The sequence below is a fragment of the Sarcophilus harrisii genome, chromosome 3, assembly GCF_902635505.1.
Source record: "Sarcophilus harrisii chromosome 3, mSarHar1.11, whole genome shotgun sequence".
In the NCBI taxonomy this organism is placed as follows: Eukaryota; Metazoa; Chordata; class Mammalia; order Dasyuromorphia; family Dasyuridae; genus Sarcophilus; species Sarcophilus harrisii.
In genome coordinates, this window is record NC_045428.1 from 148,304,558 (window position 1) to 148,324,388 (window position 19,831).

At 33.4% G+C, this 19,831-nt stretch overlaps 1 protein-coding gene across 2 annotated transcripts in view; it reads left to right on the forward strand.

Moving 5' to 3' along the window:
* CLYBL (citrate lyase beta like) overlaps positions 1–19,831 on the forward strand; it is a 347,744-nt gene that overhangs the window by 169,089 nt on the left and 158,824 nt on the right. For both annotated transcript variants that reach the window (XM_003765767.4, XM_023500508.2), the window contains exon 2: positions 10,435–10,621. In XM_003765767.4, the coding sequence (XP_003765815.1) occupies positions 10,435–10,621 (187 nt within the window). The remainder of the gene's footprint in view (positions 1–10,434; positions 10,622–19,831) is intronic.

A 19,831-nucleotide genomic window follows, 5' to 3' on the forward strand; every position in this document is an offset into this window, starting at 1 on the left:
CTTGTTTGTTTTACTGTATTCCTAGCATTTATCACAATACCTGGAATATAGTGATGCTTATTAAATGATTTATCTATGTTCTCATCTATTTTATCTGGTAGTCTATCTATTTATCTATCTATCTAAACTAATCTACCTATCTATATATCTATTTCATCTCTTTTTATTCATCTACCTCAATTATCTATCCATTTAACCCTTTTATCTTAAGTCTCTATTCTATCTCTTTTATCTATATGTCTATCTTATCTCTCTATTCATCTATCCCATCTGTCTTTTCTGCCCACTAATTTATCCTACTTCCAACTATCCTATCTAATCATCTATTTCTATTTATCTGTCTCATCCATATTCTCTATTCAGCTATCTTATCTAATTTATCTTATCTTTCTAAGCATATCTTTAGCCATCTATATTATTTATCAATATATAGCCATCTTTCTCATCAGTCTCCATCCATTTCTTATCAATCATCTATTTGTCCATCCATCTCTGTCTATTCTGTGCTATCTCACATATCTATAGATTATGATCATTATTATTCTCATAATATTGCATCACCTCTCTCCTCCCCAATTAACTCTAAATGGATGACTACTCTACTCTCAAGACACCTGAACTCCACAAGAAGCTCCATAATCTTTCTTAATTTGGAGGGAATTATGGCCACATGTATTTTTCAGTAGGGTGAGAATCCATCAGATACTGAGTGATGAGTAGTAGTGATGTTTGTTATATACTGCAAAACTCAGCACATGGCCATCCATAGCCACATACATTGAAGTTGGACCATCATAAATGCAACCAGAAATTTTTAACTTAAGTTTTATGTCTTCAAATAAGCATCAAAAAATATGGCTAAAACAAGTGTCAGCAGAAACACCCCCATCTTTTGAGGACCACAGAGTTAAGAGAAATGATTATTTCTCTACAAAGTTCTAAGAAAAGAACTATAGAATTTTTGCCTTGAGTTCCTGCTTTTGTCTTGATAGAAACTATTAGGTTTATGGGGCTTCCTGGGATGGGAGGGGCTGGTTGTCCTATCTCAAACATTCTTTGCTTTAGGTGAAAGAGGAGATTCTTTGCTTCAGTTGCTACCTAGCTTTAATCCATGAATAGGTGCAGCCTCAGTCAAACTGAGACCTGTTGAAGACCTTAGCTTAAAAAGATCAAGGTCTCCCATTTCATCCAGGGTCATCTCCAGTTCTCCTGATCTATATCTTGCCACTGAACCCAGATGCCTCTGAAGGGAAAAGTGAGTCAGGTGATTTTGCACAGCCCTCACTCACTTAAGTCCAATTCACTTTCATGGTATCACATCACCTCCCTAATGTCATGGTCCTCTTGCAGCATATGAAGTACAAAAGAACAACAACAAAAATAACTCTTTTGTTTCCCTTTTCTATTTCCTCATCCAGAAATCAAACTTTCTAAAAGACCCAGCTAGGATGACTGAGATCTAATCAAATACAGTAAAAAGAAATACTAAGTGTGGGCTAATGGGTGAAGGCACCAATGAGCAAACACCCAGTTCATTGTGTTTGCTCAGATAGCTCTTGGAAAATGTTGATTCTCCCTTTTATCAGACAGGTAAGATGGAAATTAATAAGTCTCTGTGACAAAAATTTGGGTGATCCAAGTCATGTACCCTAAAATCCTCATTGTTATATAGCCTAGCCTCTCATTGTAATATTTGTTTTCCTATTAATTGTTAACCAATCAGAGTTGACTGCCTCTCTCAGGAGCACCTGTTCTTTCAAGGACATATAAACTGTGAGCTCACCACCATGAGGGATCTTTGGCCTAAGAGAGAGATGGCCAAATGCTATCTTTTATTGAAATACGGATATTATTAATAAAATGGTTAAATTACAGAGAAATGTCTCTCAAATCTTTTTAAATGCCATAGAAGAATCTCTCACTAGGCTACATGAGACCACTGATAAGGAAGTAGCCTTACTTCCCTCCCCTATCTCCAACAAATTGGTCCATTTGGTAGCTTCCTCTTGAAGCAGATTATTCTTGATAACTAGGTGCTAAGGTCAATTATTTCTTTACATTTGGCATCCAAGAAGCCTGATTAATGGCTTTCCCTTGCAACACATTGACAGATACTTTGGGCAGAAGGCTAAAAAGAAAGCTTAAAGCCAATTCTGCTCACTTTATGAAATCATCCCTGAATGTAGCACATTTTTCATCACCTTCTTATACCCAGCATCCTGTACTTGCTGGAATGATCTGCTCCTCCTATTGTGTATATTTTATCTTCCTCCAAAATGAGAGGCAGTATGGCATGGTTGATAAGGCAAGAAAACCTTTTGACCCATGGTAGATGTTTGACCATTAATCCTTGACACTTCTGTTCTAAGAAACTCCTAACACCCATAAATTATAAAGGAAATATTGGTCTACGGTTAGTTTGGTGATCTAGGAATTCCTTATATCAGTGAAACCCCAGATCCAATCCCCTATCCTATATTCCCATAAATACCAAATAAAAATGCTCAGTCCTTTCTCAGGCTCAAAGCTTATAGCCTCTAATGGGTAACTTTGTGATGGGTATCAAATCATCACTTAAATGGCTTTGGAATAGAATGGTTTATAGAGGCACAATCTAGTAAATTGCTGATATATTATTGACCAGTTAAATGTTATTATAATTATTATTTTCAGTCAATCTTAATGTTTTATCTAAAAATTATTTCTTCAAATGTGATTTTTAAAAAGATCTGCTACAATCTTGACTGTAATTTTATTATATCCAGGAGGCCATAGATAAGTCTGAGGTCCCTGGAATGTAGTAGAAAGAGCCTTCCATATAGAGCACCTGGATTTAATTTAGGCCTGAGTTTGAATTTCACTGAGCTGTTTCAGAATCCCTCCACTTCTCACGTTTTTTTGTTTCCATATTTGTTAAAGTAAGGATAGGATGAACTGACCTTTTAGGCTCTTTCCAGACTGAGCAAAGGGATTCTCTGTCAATAAAATATTTGACATTAAATAAGATAGAACTAGTTCACTAATGATGCTAGCAAAATGGACCCAGCAAAAAAAAAAAGATTGAGGAAAGGAAGAGGGCAGATAAACACCAGGAGGAAGGGTCTTCTTTCAGATGACAGGACCCATAGACTCTACAGAGGGCATCTAAACTACAGAAAGGACTCCATATAGAGAGTACCCACCATAAGGCTATCAGATATTTTTTTCTCTCAGATAATCCAAAGGCCTTATTTTGCATATTGTTTGAATAAATTTACATGCTGAATACCAAGAGGCCCTAACTTCAAATATGTAAGATAAAATAAAATAAGTTATTTCTTGCCACCCACTGCAATTGTATTCAAACCAAATATTGAGGGCTGTACACAAGTGACACATAGAACAGATTTTTAAACAGCCGGAGGTGGGGAAAGAACAGAGAGTGAGCTTGGCTCAGAGCTTCCTTCTCCCTCCATCCCAGTCTTTTCATGACTGAGTTCATCTTAAATATTCCTCAACTTATTTTTTGACTCAACCACCTGTTCTTTGGATCTCTTACCAACTGCTGACCTCACCCCTACTTGGAAAGAATCTTAGAAGCTATACTCAACAAATAGTCATGTAGCCTTCTTTGCAAACCTCCAGTAAGTACCTTCTAGGCATTATACTTTGGTTTTGCTCTGATATATAAGGAAATGTGTCTTTACTATAATCCTAAATCTTTCCACCCATACTGTGGACCAGATAGAGTGATTGAATCCTTCTACTACATGACAGATCTAGAGATTCTTAAAATACCAGTCTTGTCCCTCCTAAATTTTATATCCTTAATGCTAATCATTCCCTTATAATTTAATTTATTGGTGTATGAAGGGATAAATAAATGAATGAAAAAAATATTGCTTATGCACTTTCTGTTTGCCAGGCATTGTGTTTACTGCTAGGGATACAAAAACATTCACCTCTGTTAGATGCCCCTCCCAATTACATCATCTCAAATTTTGGTTTGATAAATATACTAGATAAGCCTTCATCTAAATAATTGATAACTATGTTAAATAAGACAAAGTTATTGGACGGGTACTTCTCTTGTTCTCTGGGCGTTAATATACTTGGTTTGGATCTTTCTGCATGCATGCTTCCCTTATCCAAAATTCCTTTGTACTTTTTCCCTTTGATCCCATGTCTAGAATTCTAGGTCACTGATATCCAACTCAAATGTAGGCCCTGAGGGACTATATATTACTTTTTGTTGTTGTTTAGGCATATCTTACTTTACATGACCCTGTAGACTTCCTTCATTGGGTTTTCTTGGTAAAAATACTGAAGTGCTTTACCATTTCCTTCTCCATTGTGTCCCCATTTTACAAATGAGGAACTAAGACTAAATGATTTGCCCAGGGTCACACAGCTAGTAAGTGACTTCAAGGCCAGTGCTCTATTTGCAGAACTTGGCTGCCCTCATATTGACTTAGAAAGTCTCAAATTAACAATACCTATAATTTATATTTAAAATATATTTTACATTATAAATTATTATATATGTATTTATATTATAAAATATATTTTATATACATAAAACATTTTACATGTACATATAAAATATATTTTAAAATTTATTTTATTAAACATCTTCAAATTACAGTTTAATCTGATTACACAGTCAGGAGTTTTATAATCTAAATTGGATATCTTTGCCTTGGATCATGCTGTGAAAAACTTTCCTTTGACTTAAAATCATCTTCTTAATGACTATACTTGTTTTGGACTTTTCAAAAACTGCCATATTGTTTAATCATCTAAACTACAACTTTCTATCTTGTGTATAAGGATAGGAAGAGATTATTGAAGGCTTTACTAGAAACTAGGCATATAGTGTTTATGATATTTCCCTGATCTCTCCATCTAATAACCCAGTCAAAAAAAGATTAGCCTGGCATCAACCCTCTCAAAAAAAAGCAACTTTGGATCTTGAAAATGTCATCTATTTTCTTTGATTTGATTTATTTCTTTCATTTAAATCTTTATTTTTTTTTTTATAAGTATCCTTTATAGCACAATCATTTCTAGTTATATACCTACAAATGGGAGAAGAAAATTTAAAACAAAGTGTTATCTTTAACAAAGATATAAAAAGAAAAAAATTATTCAGTAAAACAACCAACACTTCTACTGTGTCTGATACCATCTGCAAAATTCCACCTATAAAAGTCCTCCACTTCTATAACAAACTCTAGAATTATATCAGGAATTAAAGCAAAGCCTTACTCTGGGCAGGTAGATGGCAGAATAGACAGAGTACCAGGCCTAGAATCAGGAAAACTCAAGTTAAAACTCAACCTCAAACACTTATTAGCTGTGTGTAGAAATGTAATAACTCATGCTCTCAAGGACCTTAATTCTTTTGGAGAAGACAACACGTACATATAAAACCATTTAAAAGCATACATATACAAAATAACTACTGTCAATATAGCCTTGTATTTATTTTTGTAAATGTTTTGCATATGCTTTAATATAGGAAAATTGAGAGGGGATGTATCAGCAGCTGGGTTAGAAAAGATTTCTTGTGAGGCTTCAGCTGAGCTTAAAGGAAACTAGGAATTCTAAGAAGCAGAGACAAAAAGGGAGTGTATTCTAGGGAAGGGAGAGAATCGGTACAAAAACATGGAAAAGGGATGAGAACTTTGTATGGGAAACAGAGAAAAAACCAATTTGACTGTATTGTAAAGTGAGTGAAAGGAAGTACAATTATTCATTCCATAGACTTTCCCAACATGTTCTTGACATATTGTGGGTCAGCATAAGAAATAAAATGAGAATTTGAGGAGAGTTTTGTAGAAGCCACAGATGATACAGAGTTTATGAACAAATACTTAACCCAACTTTTAAAATAAGGTATTATACCCCATAAAAGAAAAAGAAAAAATTTAGACTTCTTTGGTGTGAAAGGAGGGCCAAAAATTTATTGACAGAGAGAGAGAGAGAGACACAGAGAGAGAGAGAGAGAGAGACAGAGAGAGAGAGACAGAGAAAGAGAGAGACAGAGAGAAACAGAGAGAGACAGAGAGAGAGAGAGACAGAGAGAATACCCAGCTCTACTCTTTGGAGAAAAACAAAGCTCTTTTCTCCCAGAAAAGTAAAAAAGGAATATTAAAAAAGTCACAAAAGGAGAAACTTAATTCCCATTTAACAGCCTCATTGATGTCACCATGTCTGCTCCCTACTTCCATCAAATATAGTTGCCGTTGCATGAAGTAATAGCCTGAATGAGTTTTTCTAAGTTGACTTGGAAGGGACTAACTTTTTATTTCATTTCTGGCAGGTCATATATGTTAGAAATGTCCAGTTCCAAGTAATATCTGACTAAATATTCTGCATTTATAAAGCATCCACTGTGTTCCAAGCATGGTATTAGGTTTTGTAGGAGGATTAGTGGTCTAAGTTATCAATAGACTGATCTACTTGATGGTTCATTTCAGGAGAGAAGCTCAATCCAAGGAGTCATAAAATTCCTAAAAGAAATGTTATGCTGAAACTCTTATTTCACAACTTATACTTTGAGCAATTTTTTTTGGTTTACTATCAGAACTGCAATATTTTCATCTAGTTCAAAAAATAGAGGGATTAGGTGATTATATTGAGGGAAATCAATCATAGTTTCATGACATAGTAATATAATCCAGTGGGAGATTAAAGGCAAGGTTCAGGGATTCTGATGACTATAAGGACACTTTCTCATTAGATAGAAATGCCTTAATGTATTATCTCTCCTGCCTACCCTTTCTCTTGACCCGGAGCCAAACTATACTAGATATGCTAGTTATGAACCTGGTCTTCTCTCAGATATTTATAATGATTTTGAAATAGCTGGTCTATATTGGGAAATATCTTTAAAAGAAAAATCTCTTTAGCTAAACAAAGAAAAGAGAAGATGGGAACAGGGAACTGGACTTAGGATCAGGATTATCTATAATTGCTAAAGAATATCTAGAATTCCTGAATCCTTCTAGAATCTATCATCCTCCACTGCTCAGATATGAAGTCATATTGTTAGTTTTGAAGTTATCTATTGATAATCTTGATCTGCATATTCTTTCTTTTTAGTTTTCTTTTTTTAAATTAAAGCTTTTTATTTTCAAAACATATGCATGGATAATTTTTCAATATTGACCCTTACAAAACCTTGTATTCCAAATTTTCTCTTCCTTTCCCCCATCTCCTCCCCTAGATGGCAAGTAATCCAAAATATGTTAAACATATTAAAATATATGGTAAATCCAATATATGTATACATATTTATACAATAATCTTGTTACACAAGTCTTCTTAGTTTTCAAGACACTGTTCTCTTCTGGTTTTCCTCCTATCTCTCTGACTTCCTTCATAATCTACTTTATTTGATCTCCATCCATGTTGCCATTATTAATTGTGGATGTCCCCCAAAGTTCTGTCCTAAGCCCATTACTCTTCTCCCTCTACATTGTCTCACTTGGGAATCACTTCAAATATTCCAAGTATAGTTATTATCTGTTTATAGATAATTTGCTAATTTATATATCTAATTCAAATCTCTATCCCAAGCTCCAGCCCCATTTCCAACTGTCTATTGGATGTCCAATAGATATCTCAAATGTATTATGTCCAAAAGAGATCTTAATATGTCTCCTTTCAAATCTCCCTTTTCAATTTCTCTGTTACTATTGAGGACATCATCATCCTTACAGATACCCAGATATCCTTACAGACACTCAGTATCATTCTCAGCTCCCCACTTTCATTAGCCCACATATCCAATCTGTTCCTAAACCTTGTGATTTTAACCCTTGTGCCATCTTTCATATATGCCCTCATCTCTCCTGTGACACCGCCATCACCCTGGTCCAATCCCTCACCTTACTCCTGGATTATGGTGATAATTTTTTGGTTAGTCTCCTTATCTTGTCTCTCCTGCTTCCGAGTCATTCTCCAAATAGCTGCCAAAGTGATTTTTCTAAAGTACAGATCTGAACATATCACTCTCACACACACTCAATAAACTCCAGTAACTCCCTATTACTGCTAGGATTAAACATAAAATCCACTATTTGAGATTTATAGCTCTTCATAGATTATAGTCTTCTTATCCTTTTATACTTTATTCCATGCACCATACAATGTACTTTCTAGTTGTGTTCACATGCATTTTGATTTGCTTTTCCCTATCCCTGCCATAGTCTCCTTCCTCTATTCCACTTCTTTTTTCCCCTGACTTCCTTCAAACTATAGCTCAATTTTTGCTTCCTGCTGGAAGTCTTTGCTAGTTTATACTTTCTACTCTTCCTAATCTCAATCCCCTCAACTAAATACATAGAGCTCTGAGCCTGTAGACCTGAGTTCAAATCTGGATTCAAAAACTTACTAGCTGTGTAATTGTAAACAAATTACTTAACCCCTATTTGCTTCAGTTTCAACTTTAAAATGGGAAACAGCACTCATATCACAAGGTTGTTGTGAGGATCAAAAGAGATAGATTTATAAAGTACTTAGCACAATGCCTGGTACATAGAAGTACTATATAAATATATGCATAATATATTGTATTATATTCTTATGATATGTAATATAACATATATATATAAAGATCTTCCTTTTCCTTTCCTCCCTCTCCCCCATTCTGTCTCTTTTGAGGTTGCCTTTCACTTACTCTCTATACAAGCTTTGGTGTAAATATAGTTGTTTTCATACTTTCTCCCCCATTAGAATGTGAACTCCTTGAGAGTAGGACCATATTTTAGTCTGGCTTTGTATCACCAGCTTTTAGCACTAATTCTTTGCATATAATAAGTGCTTAATAAATACTTGGATCCATGAACTACCTCTATCAGACACTTGATATGTGACTATGAGCAGGTCATTATATTATTTAATTGGATAATTATGCCTTTTCCATTTGAGAAGAGAGATTTTTGGCTGGGAAAATGCTTTCAAAATCTCCTCTCATTGGGACTGCTACCCTTTGAAGAAATCAAGATGATTTCTTTTCCATTTTCTCTTTTCTTAGCATCATAGGATTGTATTGCTGTTTTATTGTATATTCTAGTACTAATTTCTTCTTTTTAATAGATACTTTGAACACTATACCAGTAATGAAAACAATGATTTTTTTAAAAAAGTATACTAATAGTAAAATATTTTGGTTTAAGCTTTATAAACCCCTGATACATATTACTTATTATATCTGACCCTCTGGAGTAGTAAAAGTTATTATTATTTTACATGTAAGAATTTACGTACCCAAGATCCCATACCTGGTAGAAGTGTCTCCAAACTCCAAATGAAATACTCTGTTTACCACGTCACACTAACCAAAAGTCATACTATATCTAGCACTACATCATTTTTTATTTTTATTTTTATTTTTTATTTAATAGCCTTTTATTTACAGGTTATATGTATGGGTAACTTTACAGCATTGACAATTGCCAAAGCTCTTGTTCCAATTTTTCCCCTCTTACCCCCCACCCCCTCCCCCAGATGGCAGGATGACCAGTAGATGTTAAATATATTAAAATATAAATTAGATACCCAATAAGTATACATGACCAAACCGTTATTTTGCTGTACAAAAAGAATCAGACTCTGAAATATTGTACAATTAGCTTGTGAAGGAAATAAAAAATGCAGCTGGACAAAAATATAGGGATTGGGAATTCAATGTAACGTTTTTTTTTTTTTTATTTAATAGCCTTTTATTTACAGGATATATACATGGGTAACTTTACAGCATTAACAATTGCCAAACCTCTTGTTCCAATTTTTCACCTCTTACCCCCCCCCCCTCTCCCCTAGATGGCAGGATGACCAGTAGATGTTAAATATATTAAAATATAACTTAGATACACAATAAGTATACATGACCAAAACATTATTTTGCTGTACAAAAAGAATCAGACTCTGAATTATTGTACAATTAGCTTGTGAAGGAAATAAAAAATGCAGGTGTGCATAAATATAGGGATTGGGAATTCAATGTAACAGTTTTTAGTCATCTCCCAGAGTTCTTTCACTGGGTGTAGCTGGTTCAATTCATTACTGCTCCATTGGAAATGATTTGGTTGATCTCATTGCTGAGGATGGCCAGGTCCATCAGAACTGGTCATCATATAGTACTGTTGTTGAAGTATATAATGATCTCCTGGTCCTGCTTGTTTCACTCAGCATCAGTTCACACCACATCATTTTTTAAAGGATTGTGTATGCACTCTTATTTTTTAAACCCTAGTTAAATCACTTTGAGTTAACATTTTCTTACTTGCTTACTTATTCCTATTGTCACTTTTCTTAACTTTCATCAATCTTTGCCACCAATAGTCACCCATGATTTCTATTTTACTTTTTCTTAAAGGAAGATTTAAACTCTTAAAGGGAATTAGAAATAATTTAGAACCTAAATTAAAATTTTTTCTCTTGCAGGAAATTCTCTCTGGCAGTGAATGTTTTCAAGATTGGTTATTGTTCTTCAGTTAATCACAAGTACACTCCGAGGAGGGCAGTACTGTATGTTCCTGGAAATGATGAGAAGAAAATACAGAAAGTACCATCACTGAATGTAGACTGTGCTGTATTAGACTGTGAAGATGGTGTGGCTATGAACAAAAAGGTAATGGTAATAGAATTTCTTATTAGAAGAAAGGTGGAGCAGGAGGAATATAAATAACTTCTGTTTTCTATTGCCAGAATTTTGTACTTTTTGGATTCTTGCCCCTCTCCCTAGTTATTCACATTTTACTGATTTCTAATCTTTTTCCATTTAAGAGCCAATTTTCAGACAAGTTCAAGAATTTATGCCAGGAAAAATAGTTGGCTTTTAACCAATTAATTTTTTTTTTAAGATTTACAAATTTTTAAAAATAAATTTGAATTGATTTACTTTATATGTATATCACCAGACTTTCTCTCATTATATCCTCAGAAATCTCATATATCTCAACATTATTTTTAAAGAAAAAGAGAAAGAAGAGACAAAAAATCAGCAAAACAATAATACATTAAAAAAAGTTTGAAAATATATGCAGCATGTCACACCTGTGGACCTACTTCCACTTTAGTACAGTGGGGTTGATTAGGTGTCTTTTCATTAACCAATTATTTCTTTCTCCAAAAGCTGATGTAGTTACAAAAAACAAAGGGTAGTTAACATAGATGTACTGAAATATTAATGTGTTAATGTGGCATTTAATTGTAAATATAGGTACCTTATGGCCCCTTACAAAATACAAAAATGTTTCTCTCCAATTTAATTAAAGAAAATCTTAGGATTGACTGGCTGAAAACTATCCATACCTTTGGAAACCATTAAGTAGCTAAGACTCCCAGTCCTGGAGTTAGCCAGCATAATTTAAGAGAATTGATGCCATGAACAACTTTGTGGAAAATAAGCTCTTTACTTATACTAGAGAGTAGGAGAAGAGGAGAGGGAATGAGAAGGAATTTTCATTTCCTGTCCCATAATCTATAGCATCTAATAGCAGAACTATTCATCCAGGTTTATTGGGGCAATCTTTTTGTGCATTCTTTTTTTACTGTCCTATTTTTAGTAAATTTCTTTGCATTGAGCTAATTTTATCTATGGACTCATTGTTAAAAGATAACTTACCAATAGAAACTCATGAACTATGCTTTTAAGAATTCAGACATACAGAATATCCTAGAACCTGAAAAGGTAGTCACTTCTATGGAGACCCAATTTGTGCATTTGAACATATCAAGTTGGGAGGATGTAGCTGTAAGGTTACCATATGGCATTTTTTTTCTTTTAAAAGAAGTTCAATAACATGTTGGATCTTGATATGGTTTCTCTATGTGTATATGATTTTATTCTTCTAGATCTACTCAATGTGTTACTTTTAATTTAAATTAAATATTTCCAGAATTCTGGAGCAAACTTTTCAGACTGAATGTCATGATGCAATTAAAAAAGCACTAGGATGAATCTAAAAGATTTAGATCCTATTCCCTGGCACCAATAAATTATGTAACTAGACAAATCACTTAATGCTTTCTGGACCTTGGTTTTCTCATCTGTAAAATGAAGGGGTTGGAATATGTCCCCTAATGTTTCTTTCTGCTATAAAATTAGACAATTACTAAAACTTAAATGTCTTAATATGTTGAGGTTTTTGAAATAACTTCATTCCTCCTAGAAAATAAAGCTGGCATATCATAAATCTTGGAATAGAATAAAAAATTACCTTTTAAAAATCAGCCACTTTAAAATACCAAAATTTCCTATTTAATAAAGATAGGTTATTTAGGCTCTTACTATTGTAGTACCCTCATTAATATTCTCATGGTACAGTACATGGTAAATAGTCCTTTTAATATCACAATATCCTGAATGATATTTGAGTCAAACGAGAAATGAACTTCAGAAACTATCTTGTTTAAAAGAGAATAATTTGTGTTTTAGGAAAACCCAGCTATTTGAATCAAATAAGAAATGAATTTCAGAAAGTATTTCTAAAAGGAAGTGATTTTTGTCTTAGGAGAACCCAACTATTTAAATCAAATAGGAAATGAACTTTAGAAAGTATCTTTAAAAGTATAATTTGTGTGTTAGAAGAACCTAGAGGTTATGTTTAGGTGTCTCTTTCAGCTTTGTGGAGTTCTTCCATTGTTTAAAAGTTGAGTTTTTTGACAATACAACATTTGAACAAAACATATTTTAGAAAAGACACTGAAAAGCCTAGTCTTCCTTTTACTGTATTATGTAAATATGTGTATGTATACATGTGTGTTTATCTGTATAAATATAGACAAACCATATATTATATATTAAATGATATATATTAAAATTATATGATAAATGGACATTATATATTGAAATATAATATTTATATGTATAAATATATATTTACTGTGAAACATGTAGTCAAGATTACCATAGAATCCCACTATTTATTCATTTTTTTGCAGCAGATGTTGATACATAAGCTGTAAATATATATATATGTATATACATACACACACATATATATATATATATATATATATATATACACATACACATTGTTATACATAGGTACAAAATATATAAATTGCTACTATATGTAATATATTTATGTTTATAAAGATGTATTATATGTAACATATGTATATATAAGTTATATTATATTTATCAAATATATGTATATTTGTATATAAACTACCAGGTAATTTATATAGAAACATACATACATGGAGATAGTATTTATAAAATGTATATATGTATGTATATCTATATTTGTATATCTACATATAGTCAGTCATATCTCTCTAGATATTTGGGGCAGCAAGGTACCTCAGCAGACAGAATGCTGAACTTAGAAGCAAGATAATTTCAGTTCAAATCCTATTAGGGACACTAACTAGCTGTGTGATCTAGCAAGTCAGTTAATCTCTCAGCTTTAATTTCCTCTTCTGTAAAATGAGGATATTACTAGTATCTACCTTCCAGGGTTGTGAGAATTTGGTGCAATTTAAAGATCTATATCAATGCTAACTATTATATCTAGATCTATAGTAGTCCAAATTTAGGATTACATCAATATAGGAAACTTCCCAGGGAACAAAATCTTTTTACTGAATTACCTCAGTGCCCCCTGCCTCCCTTCCTAACTTACATCTTCTTTTTACTACACCTGTAAAATTAGAGCAGCTAGATAGTGAAGTGGATAGAGTTCCAGCCCTGAAGTCAGGAGGACCTGAGTTCAAATCTGGTCTCAGATACTTAACACTTCCTGGCTGTGTGACCCTGGGCAAGTCACTTAATCCCAATTGCCTCAGGGGAAAAAAAGAAAGAAAAAAAATTATTCCTACTCTTACCCGTGTATTCTTAGAGTTCAGCTGTCCCTACAGAGAGCCCAGCTATCCCCTCTCCAAGTACTTTTTCTGAGATTAATTTCTATTTACTTTGCATATCTCTCATATCTACAGTTTTCTACATATTGTCTCCTTAAGAGCAGAGACCATCCCTGCTGTTTAGTACTGTGTCTAGCATATTGTTCCTTCATTTCAGTCCCCAGTCATCTCTGATTCTGCTCTAAACAATTCCTTCATAAAGAAAGTAGCAATCTGCTTTGGTAGAGGGTATTTCCTCATCTGAAAGTTCCCCATAAGAAGGTGATCACAGTTCTGGTCTCTGTCTCTATATAACAAATATGAGAAGAAATGAATCATATCTAAAATGACATTCTTGTTATAAATAAAACCTGAGGATATAAAGAAGGATGGTTTTCAGGTATCTCTTAGAGAGCCAAATAAAGTAATTAGGAGAGTCGGTTTTATCTTGGACCAAAGAGCAACAACAATTTTGTGGAACACTTGGTTATTTTATCCTGTAGTGCTCATGATGAATCTATGTAAGAGGACCAACAAAACAATTGTGATATATATCTGCTGCAAAAAATTAATAAATAGTGGAATTCTGTGGTGATCTTGACTAGATTTTTGAAAGAAGTAATTCATTTTGGACCCCTATACCATTCCAATCAGTATCAATCAATTTAATAGAATCACAGCAACATTCTGTACATAAAACCTCAGAGTTGTGAGCTGCAGATTCTAAGTTCACTTGTTTACTATAGGAAGTTAATCAAAGCCCCTCCACCTTTTTTTTGCCTTGTGATAGTGACCAAGCCTAGCTTGGCAGAGATCACAATTACATGGAAAGTCCCCCAAAACATTTTTTTGTATCTTCAGACCAATTTCTTAACTAATAGGAGCAGATAACCATCTTATGACCACTTAGGTCACCGACTGTGATAGCTTGTACAATTTCCTCCTGCCCAAATTAAGGAGAAACCTGTCTATCTTAGGTGGAGAAATTCCTTGTTTCACCCAGCTTGTGACCCTGCTGACATACTGTTTACACATTATCAGCCAATGGAATTATTCTGCCTTTGGCATAGCTGTTCTGGAATGACAATATCTAGCCCTATAAAATAGGTTCCTGAGGAGAACCTCATGTTATGAGAAAGATCTAAGTTTCACTTCATTGGAGGGAACCATGGACACTTTGAAAGTCCCATTGGCTCAGACCTTTGCCTCAGTCTCCCTTATTATAGTGAGATCATTTTAATCCCCACAGCTTCCATACTAAATCAATATATACCTTAATGTTCAGTATAAGGCCCAGATAAAATTTGGAGAATGGTAATGAATGTTTTGGAAAATATGCTTTGAGTTTTTAAAATAACAAAAGTCTTATGTCTACCTATCATGAATTATTTCTTCAAGAAGGCATTGGACATCATGAACCCTGAAATATCACCCTACACCCCCAACTGGGAAATTTATTATGTACCAACTGATAGGAAATGACTGGTTACAAACTTCAGGATAATTTCATAATTAAATGTGGCTGGTCAGATAATTGACTTGTTAGAGCAAAAATAAAAATTAATATAAAATTATGAGAAAAGATAAAGATGAGAAAAAACCACATGCAATTATTAGTCCTGTGTGAGCTATTTAAACATGCTGTTAACTTTGAAAAATGGGAAATAGAGACTCAACAAGTGGTTATTAAGTACTCATTGGATTCAGAGACAAAAATTAAACATTCTCTAACTTTAGAGAGGTTACATGATAAGCATGGATAAGGGGACTGCCAAAACAATGAGGGAAAGAAGGAAACATATATTGATAAATACTAAATAGATCTAAAGTAAATGCAAAGTATAGACAAGATAAATACAAAGTATTCTGGAACTCTCAAGGATCAGCACAGACCTTATAATGTAGGTGTCAATTAAACTGAGCTTTGAAAGGAACAAGAGATTCTAAGAGTCAAAAATAAGGAAGAAAAGAATTGAGACATGAATGCTGGTAATGAAATTATTACAGTAGTTCTCGCAGAAGGAAATGATAGTTTGAATTATAGTGGTGGCTATATAAATGGTGATAGAGGATGATGAACATGATAAATGTAATGACTATTTATGATTCTCAAAGATCAATAATGAAATATGCTGGCCATTACAGAACTCTGATGAATTTAGGGTTCACAATGAACCATCTATAATTTTGTGTATGTCAATTAAAGGAATTTGTTTTGCTTATGAGTATTTGTTGCAAATTTGTTTTTCTTTTTCTTTTTTTAAAATGAGATAGATGTAGGAAGGAGAGAAACTCCTTTTCTGTTACTTTTTTTAATAGATAGGTAAGGGGTACTACAGATGTGAAATGTGACGTTTTCAGATGAGGTTATTGTATTATTAATTTTACATAACTGTTTTATTCCATTAAAAGAGACTTCTCTTAAGCAGGAAATAATCTATATGTTGGTAATGTAAAATCAAAACATATCAATGAAACTTTCAAAAAAGATAGAAATAGAGGGAAGAATGTGAGAGATATGGGATAAATCTGTTTGACAGATTGATATGAGAATAGCATCACTGAAAACCAAAGAAAAGGGAGTATTAAGAAGGAGATGGTCAACAATATGAAATGCTTCATACAGGAAGATACAAAAAGGATGAGGATTGAGAAAAAGTCGATGGATTTAACAATTCAGAAACCATTGGTAACATTGGAGAAAGCAGTTTCAGTTGAGTGATGAGGTTGAAATATAGAATGTAAGGATTTGAGAAGACAGTAAGAGAAGAGTCAAAGAAGTGAAGATAATGCAGTGGTTTTAGGAGTTTGATTATGAAAGAAAAGAGGAATGCAGGATGACTATTGGAAAGGATGACTGGATCAAGCAAAATTTCTTTACATATGGGTTTATAGGGAGCAGAGAATGACCTTGTGGATAGGGAGAGATTGAAAATTAGAGAGAAGGGTTTTATTTGAGTGGCAAGGTAATATAGACTCTAAAGAGTCAGGAAAAGTTACTACATATAACCAAAACACTTAGAATTTAAAGCCAATAAGTGATTGATTTTCATGAAATCTCTTTTTTTTTCTTCTTCTTTTTTCCCCTTTTTTCTGGCCTGCCTCTTCCTCCCTCCATCTTTTTTCTTTTCTTTTTTTCCTGGTTTTCATGAATTCTCAAAGAAAGAATGATTCTAAAAGAATGAGAAAGATCATTAACATTATTAAAATGCCCCAGAGTTATTAAGAAACATAACAACAGATCCATGTGCAAAATAATACACGACTCCTGAGAAGATGCAACTACATGGATAACTTCATTCAAGGATCCTCTGATTAGAAATATTAAGGCATTAAACAGGAAGACATATTCTCACCCAAAATTTCACTTTAGCTCCCTAAGTGGATCCTCTATGAATATTTCATAGAAAGATTTTGAAAAGAATCACATAGAATGAGAAACTATGGAGTGGTTGTAATTATACCAATAAAAGGCATACCCACAAGAATGAAATATTTGTATCATCAATAGTTCATCAATCAATAAACATTTATTAAGTATATGCTGTACAGGCTTTAGGCTAGATTTTGGGAATACATAGACCAAAGTGTTATATTCCCTTTCTCTCAAGGACTTTATATTCTATTAGGGAGAAATAATATGTACACACCTAAGCATGTGCAGACGTAAATCCTAGGTAATTAAATACATGTGTGGTTAGAGAGGGAAGAGACTAACAGAAGAATGAGGAAAGACCCGGTAAACAGTGGTGCTTGATCTTTTTGTAGTGGCAAGAATTGTAAACTGAGTGGAAGCCCATCAATCAGGGAATGGCTGAACAAGTTAGGGTATATGAATGTAGTGGAATACTATATAGTTCTAGAGGAAATGATGGGTAAGCCAATTTCAGAAAAATCTGGAAACTTTTAGGTGAATTGATGCTAAGAGAAGTGAGCAGAACCAGTAACAGCAAGATTGTGTGATCAACTATGATAGATTTAGTTCTTCTTAGCTATATATATTGATTCCTAGACAATCCCAATAGACTTGTGATGGAAAATGCTGTTGACATCCAGAAAAAAAAAACCTATAGAGACTGAACGCAACATGAATAATATGGAAATATATTTTAAATGATTGTACATGTATAACCTATATCAGATTGCTTGCTGTCTTGTGGATGGCGGAGGTAAGGGAGGGAGGGAGAAAAAAATTGGAACTCAAAATCTTACCCCAAAAATGAATGTTGAAGACTTTAAAAAAAGAAAAGAAAAGGTGTTACTTGAATTGCATCTAAAGGAAGAGACATATTCTGTGGGTACTTCATTCCACCAAAATATCAAAGTATGAAGATATGTTTTGAAGTATTAGAGAGACCACTAGATTTGAAATCATATATTAGGGTTTGATTCTTGGATCTGTTCTTCAGTCCTCCGTGACCTTGAGAAAGGAATTCAACCTTTTTAGACTTCAGTTTCTTCATTTCAAAAATGAGTGCTTTGGAGAAAATAAAGTCCTTTCTAGTTCCTGAATCCTATGCTCCTACTTATCCTGCGTATTATTGCATATATCCTCCCTGTAATGTTTATCTATCCTGGAAACTATAATAGAGATTTTCATAAAGAAGTCTACCAATAAAATTATGCCATTGTCATCTCAAGTAATTGTGTGGAAAACCTTCTTCCATTTTCTTCCGATGTTCTCTTTTCATGGTCAGACAGTTAAATATCTATGATCAGAAATAGTTGTCTTAGCTACTACTTGCATAGCCACAAGGGAAATAAAATGAATTAAATAACTTCAGTTGCTATTGAAATCCAGGTAGATCTCAGAGTTTAAGAGTGGGATAGGGAGAGAACAGAAGTTCAAGAAATTATAGCCAGATGATCCCAGATTTGTACCCAAACCCCTGCTAATTTCACATTTCTTCCCACATATTTCTGAGGCATAATTACATGTAGGGTCTAATATGGTATCAAATCCCACTTCAGGCTCCTTTTAGCTGTATAGTTCTAGGCAAATTACTAAATTTCTCTGAGTCCCAGTTTTGCCATCTGTAAAATGTTACCCTTTTATGATAATTTTGAATGAATTATTTTGTAATAATATCAATAATATTTACCTCACTGGATTGTTGGGAGATTTACATGAGAAAATGATTATTAGGAGCTTTGAAAACCTTACAATACATAAATGTTTATATGTTGCTATTATTATTATTATTATTATTATCCACCTACTCTTAAATAAATCTAGAGAATTAAATAGGCTGATATCATCCTCTTTGTGGATTTGAGACCAGAGTGCAAGTTATTATTTGTGTTGAATCTGCACAATTATTATATAATAGAGGGTTTCAAATGTGATATTTTCTCTTCCTCCCTTAAAAAATTAAACAAGCTTTTGTTAGGTGTCTGAGATTAAGGGGCCTCTTAATCTTCAAGAAACATCTTTGAAACTATTCATTTTGTCAGTTCTGTTCCCTGAAAGTAAAAGCTTTCAGAAATAAACTTGAATTTCTACATTAGAAGTTGTACTGAGTTTAAATTTAAAAAAAATAAGGATATCCCTTCAGTTTTCAGATACTTTTATCACCTTTTAGCAAGAATGTTTAGATTTAATAGAATCTAGCCTAATTTTGAGATAATTTTAGTGCTGTAGATTGAGCAAAAGACTGAGTCATGAGTTTTGTTAAAAAATTGTTTTTGAACATTTGACTGAGTTGTTGAGAAAAATAATAAGAAAAATATTCATTTCATTTCTTAGTCTGAAACAGCTTTAAATGCCACAGGATTATAGATTTAGGTTTAGAAGTGAACTTAAAGGTCATATGTCCAAACTCTTCATTTTACTGATGAGGAAGCAGGCCTAGAGGAGCCATTACCTGTCCAGGGTCACACAGAATTCAAACCCAAGGCTTCCTAACTTTAAGTCCATCATTCTAGCCATTCCATTCCATTTTCTCTGAAGTCTTTGGAACATAAGTCTTCTGAGTTCACTTGAAGGAAGTAG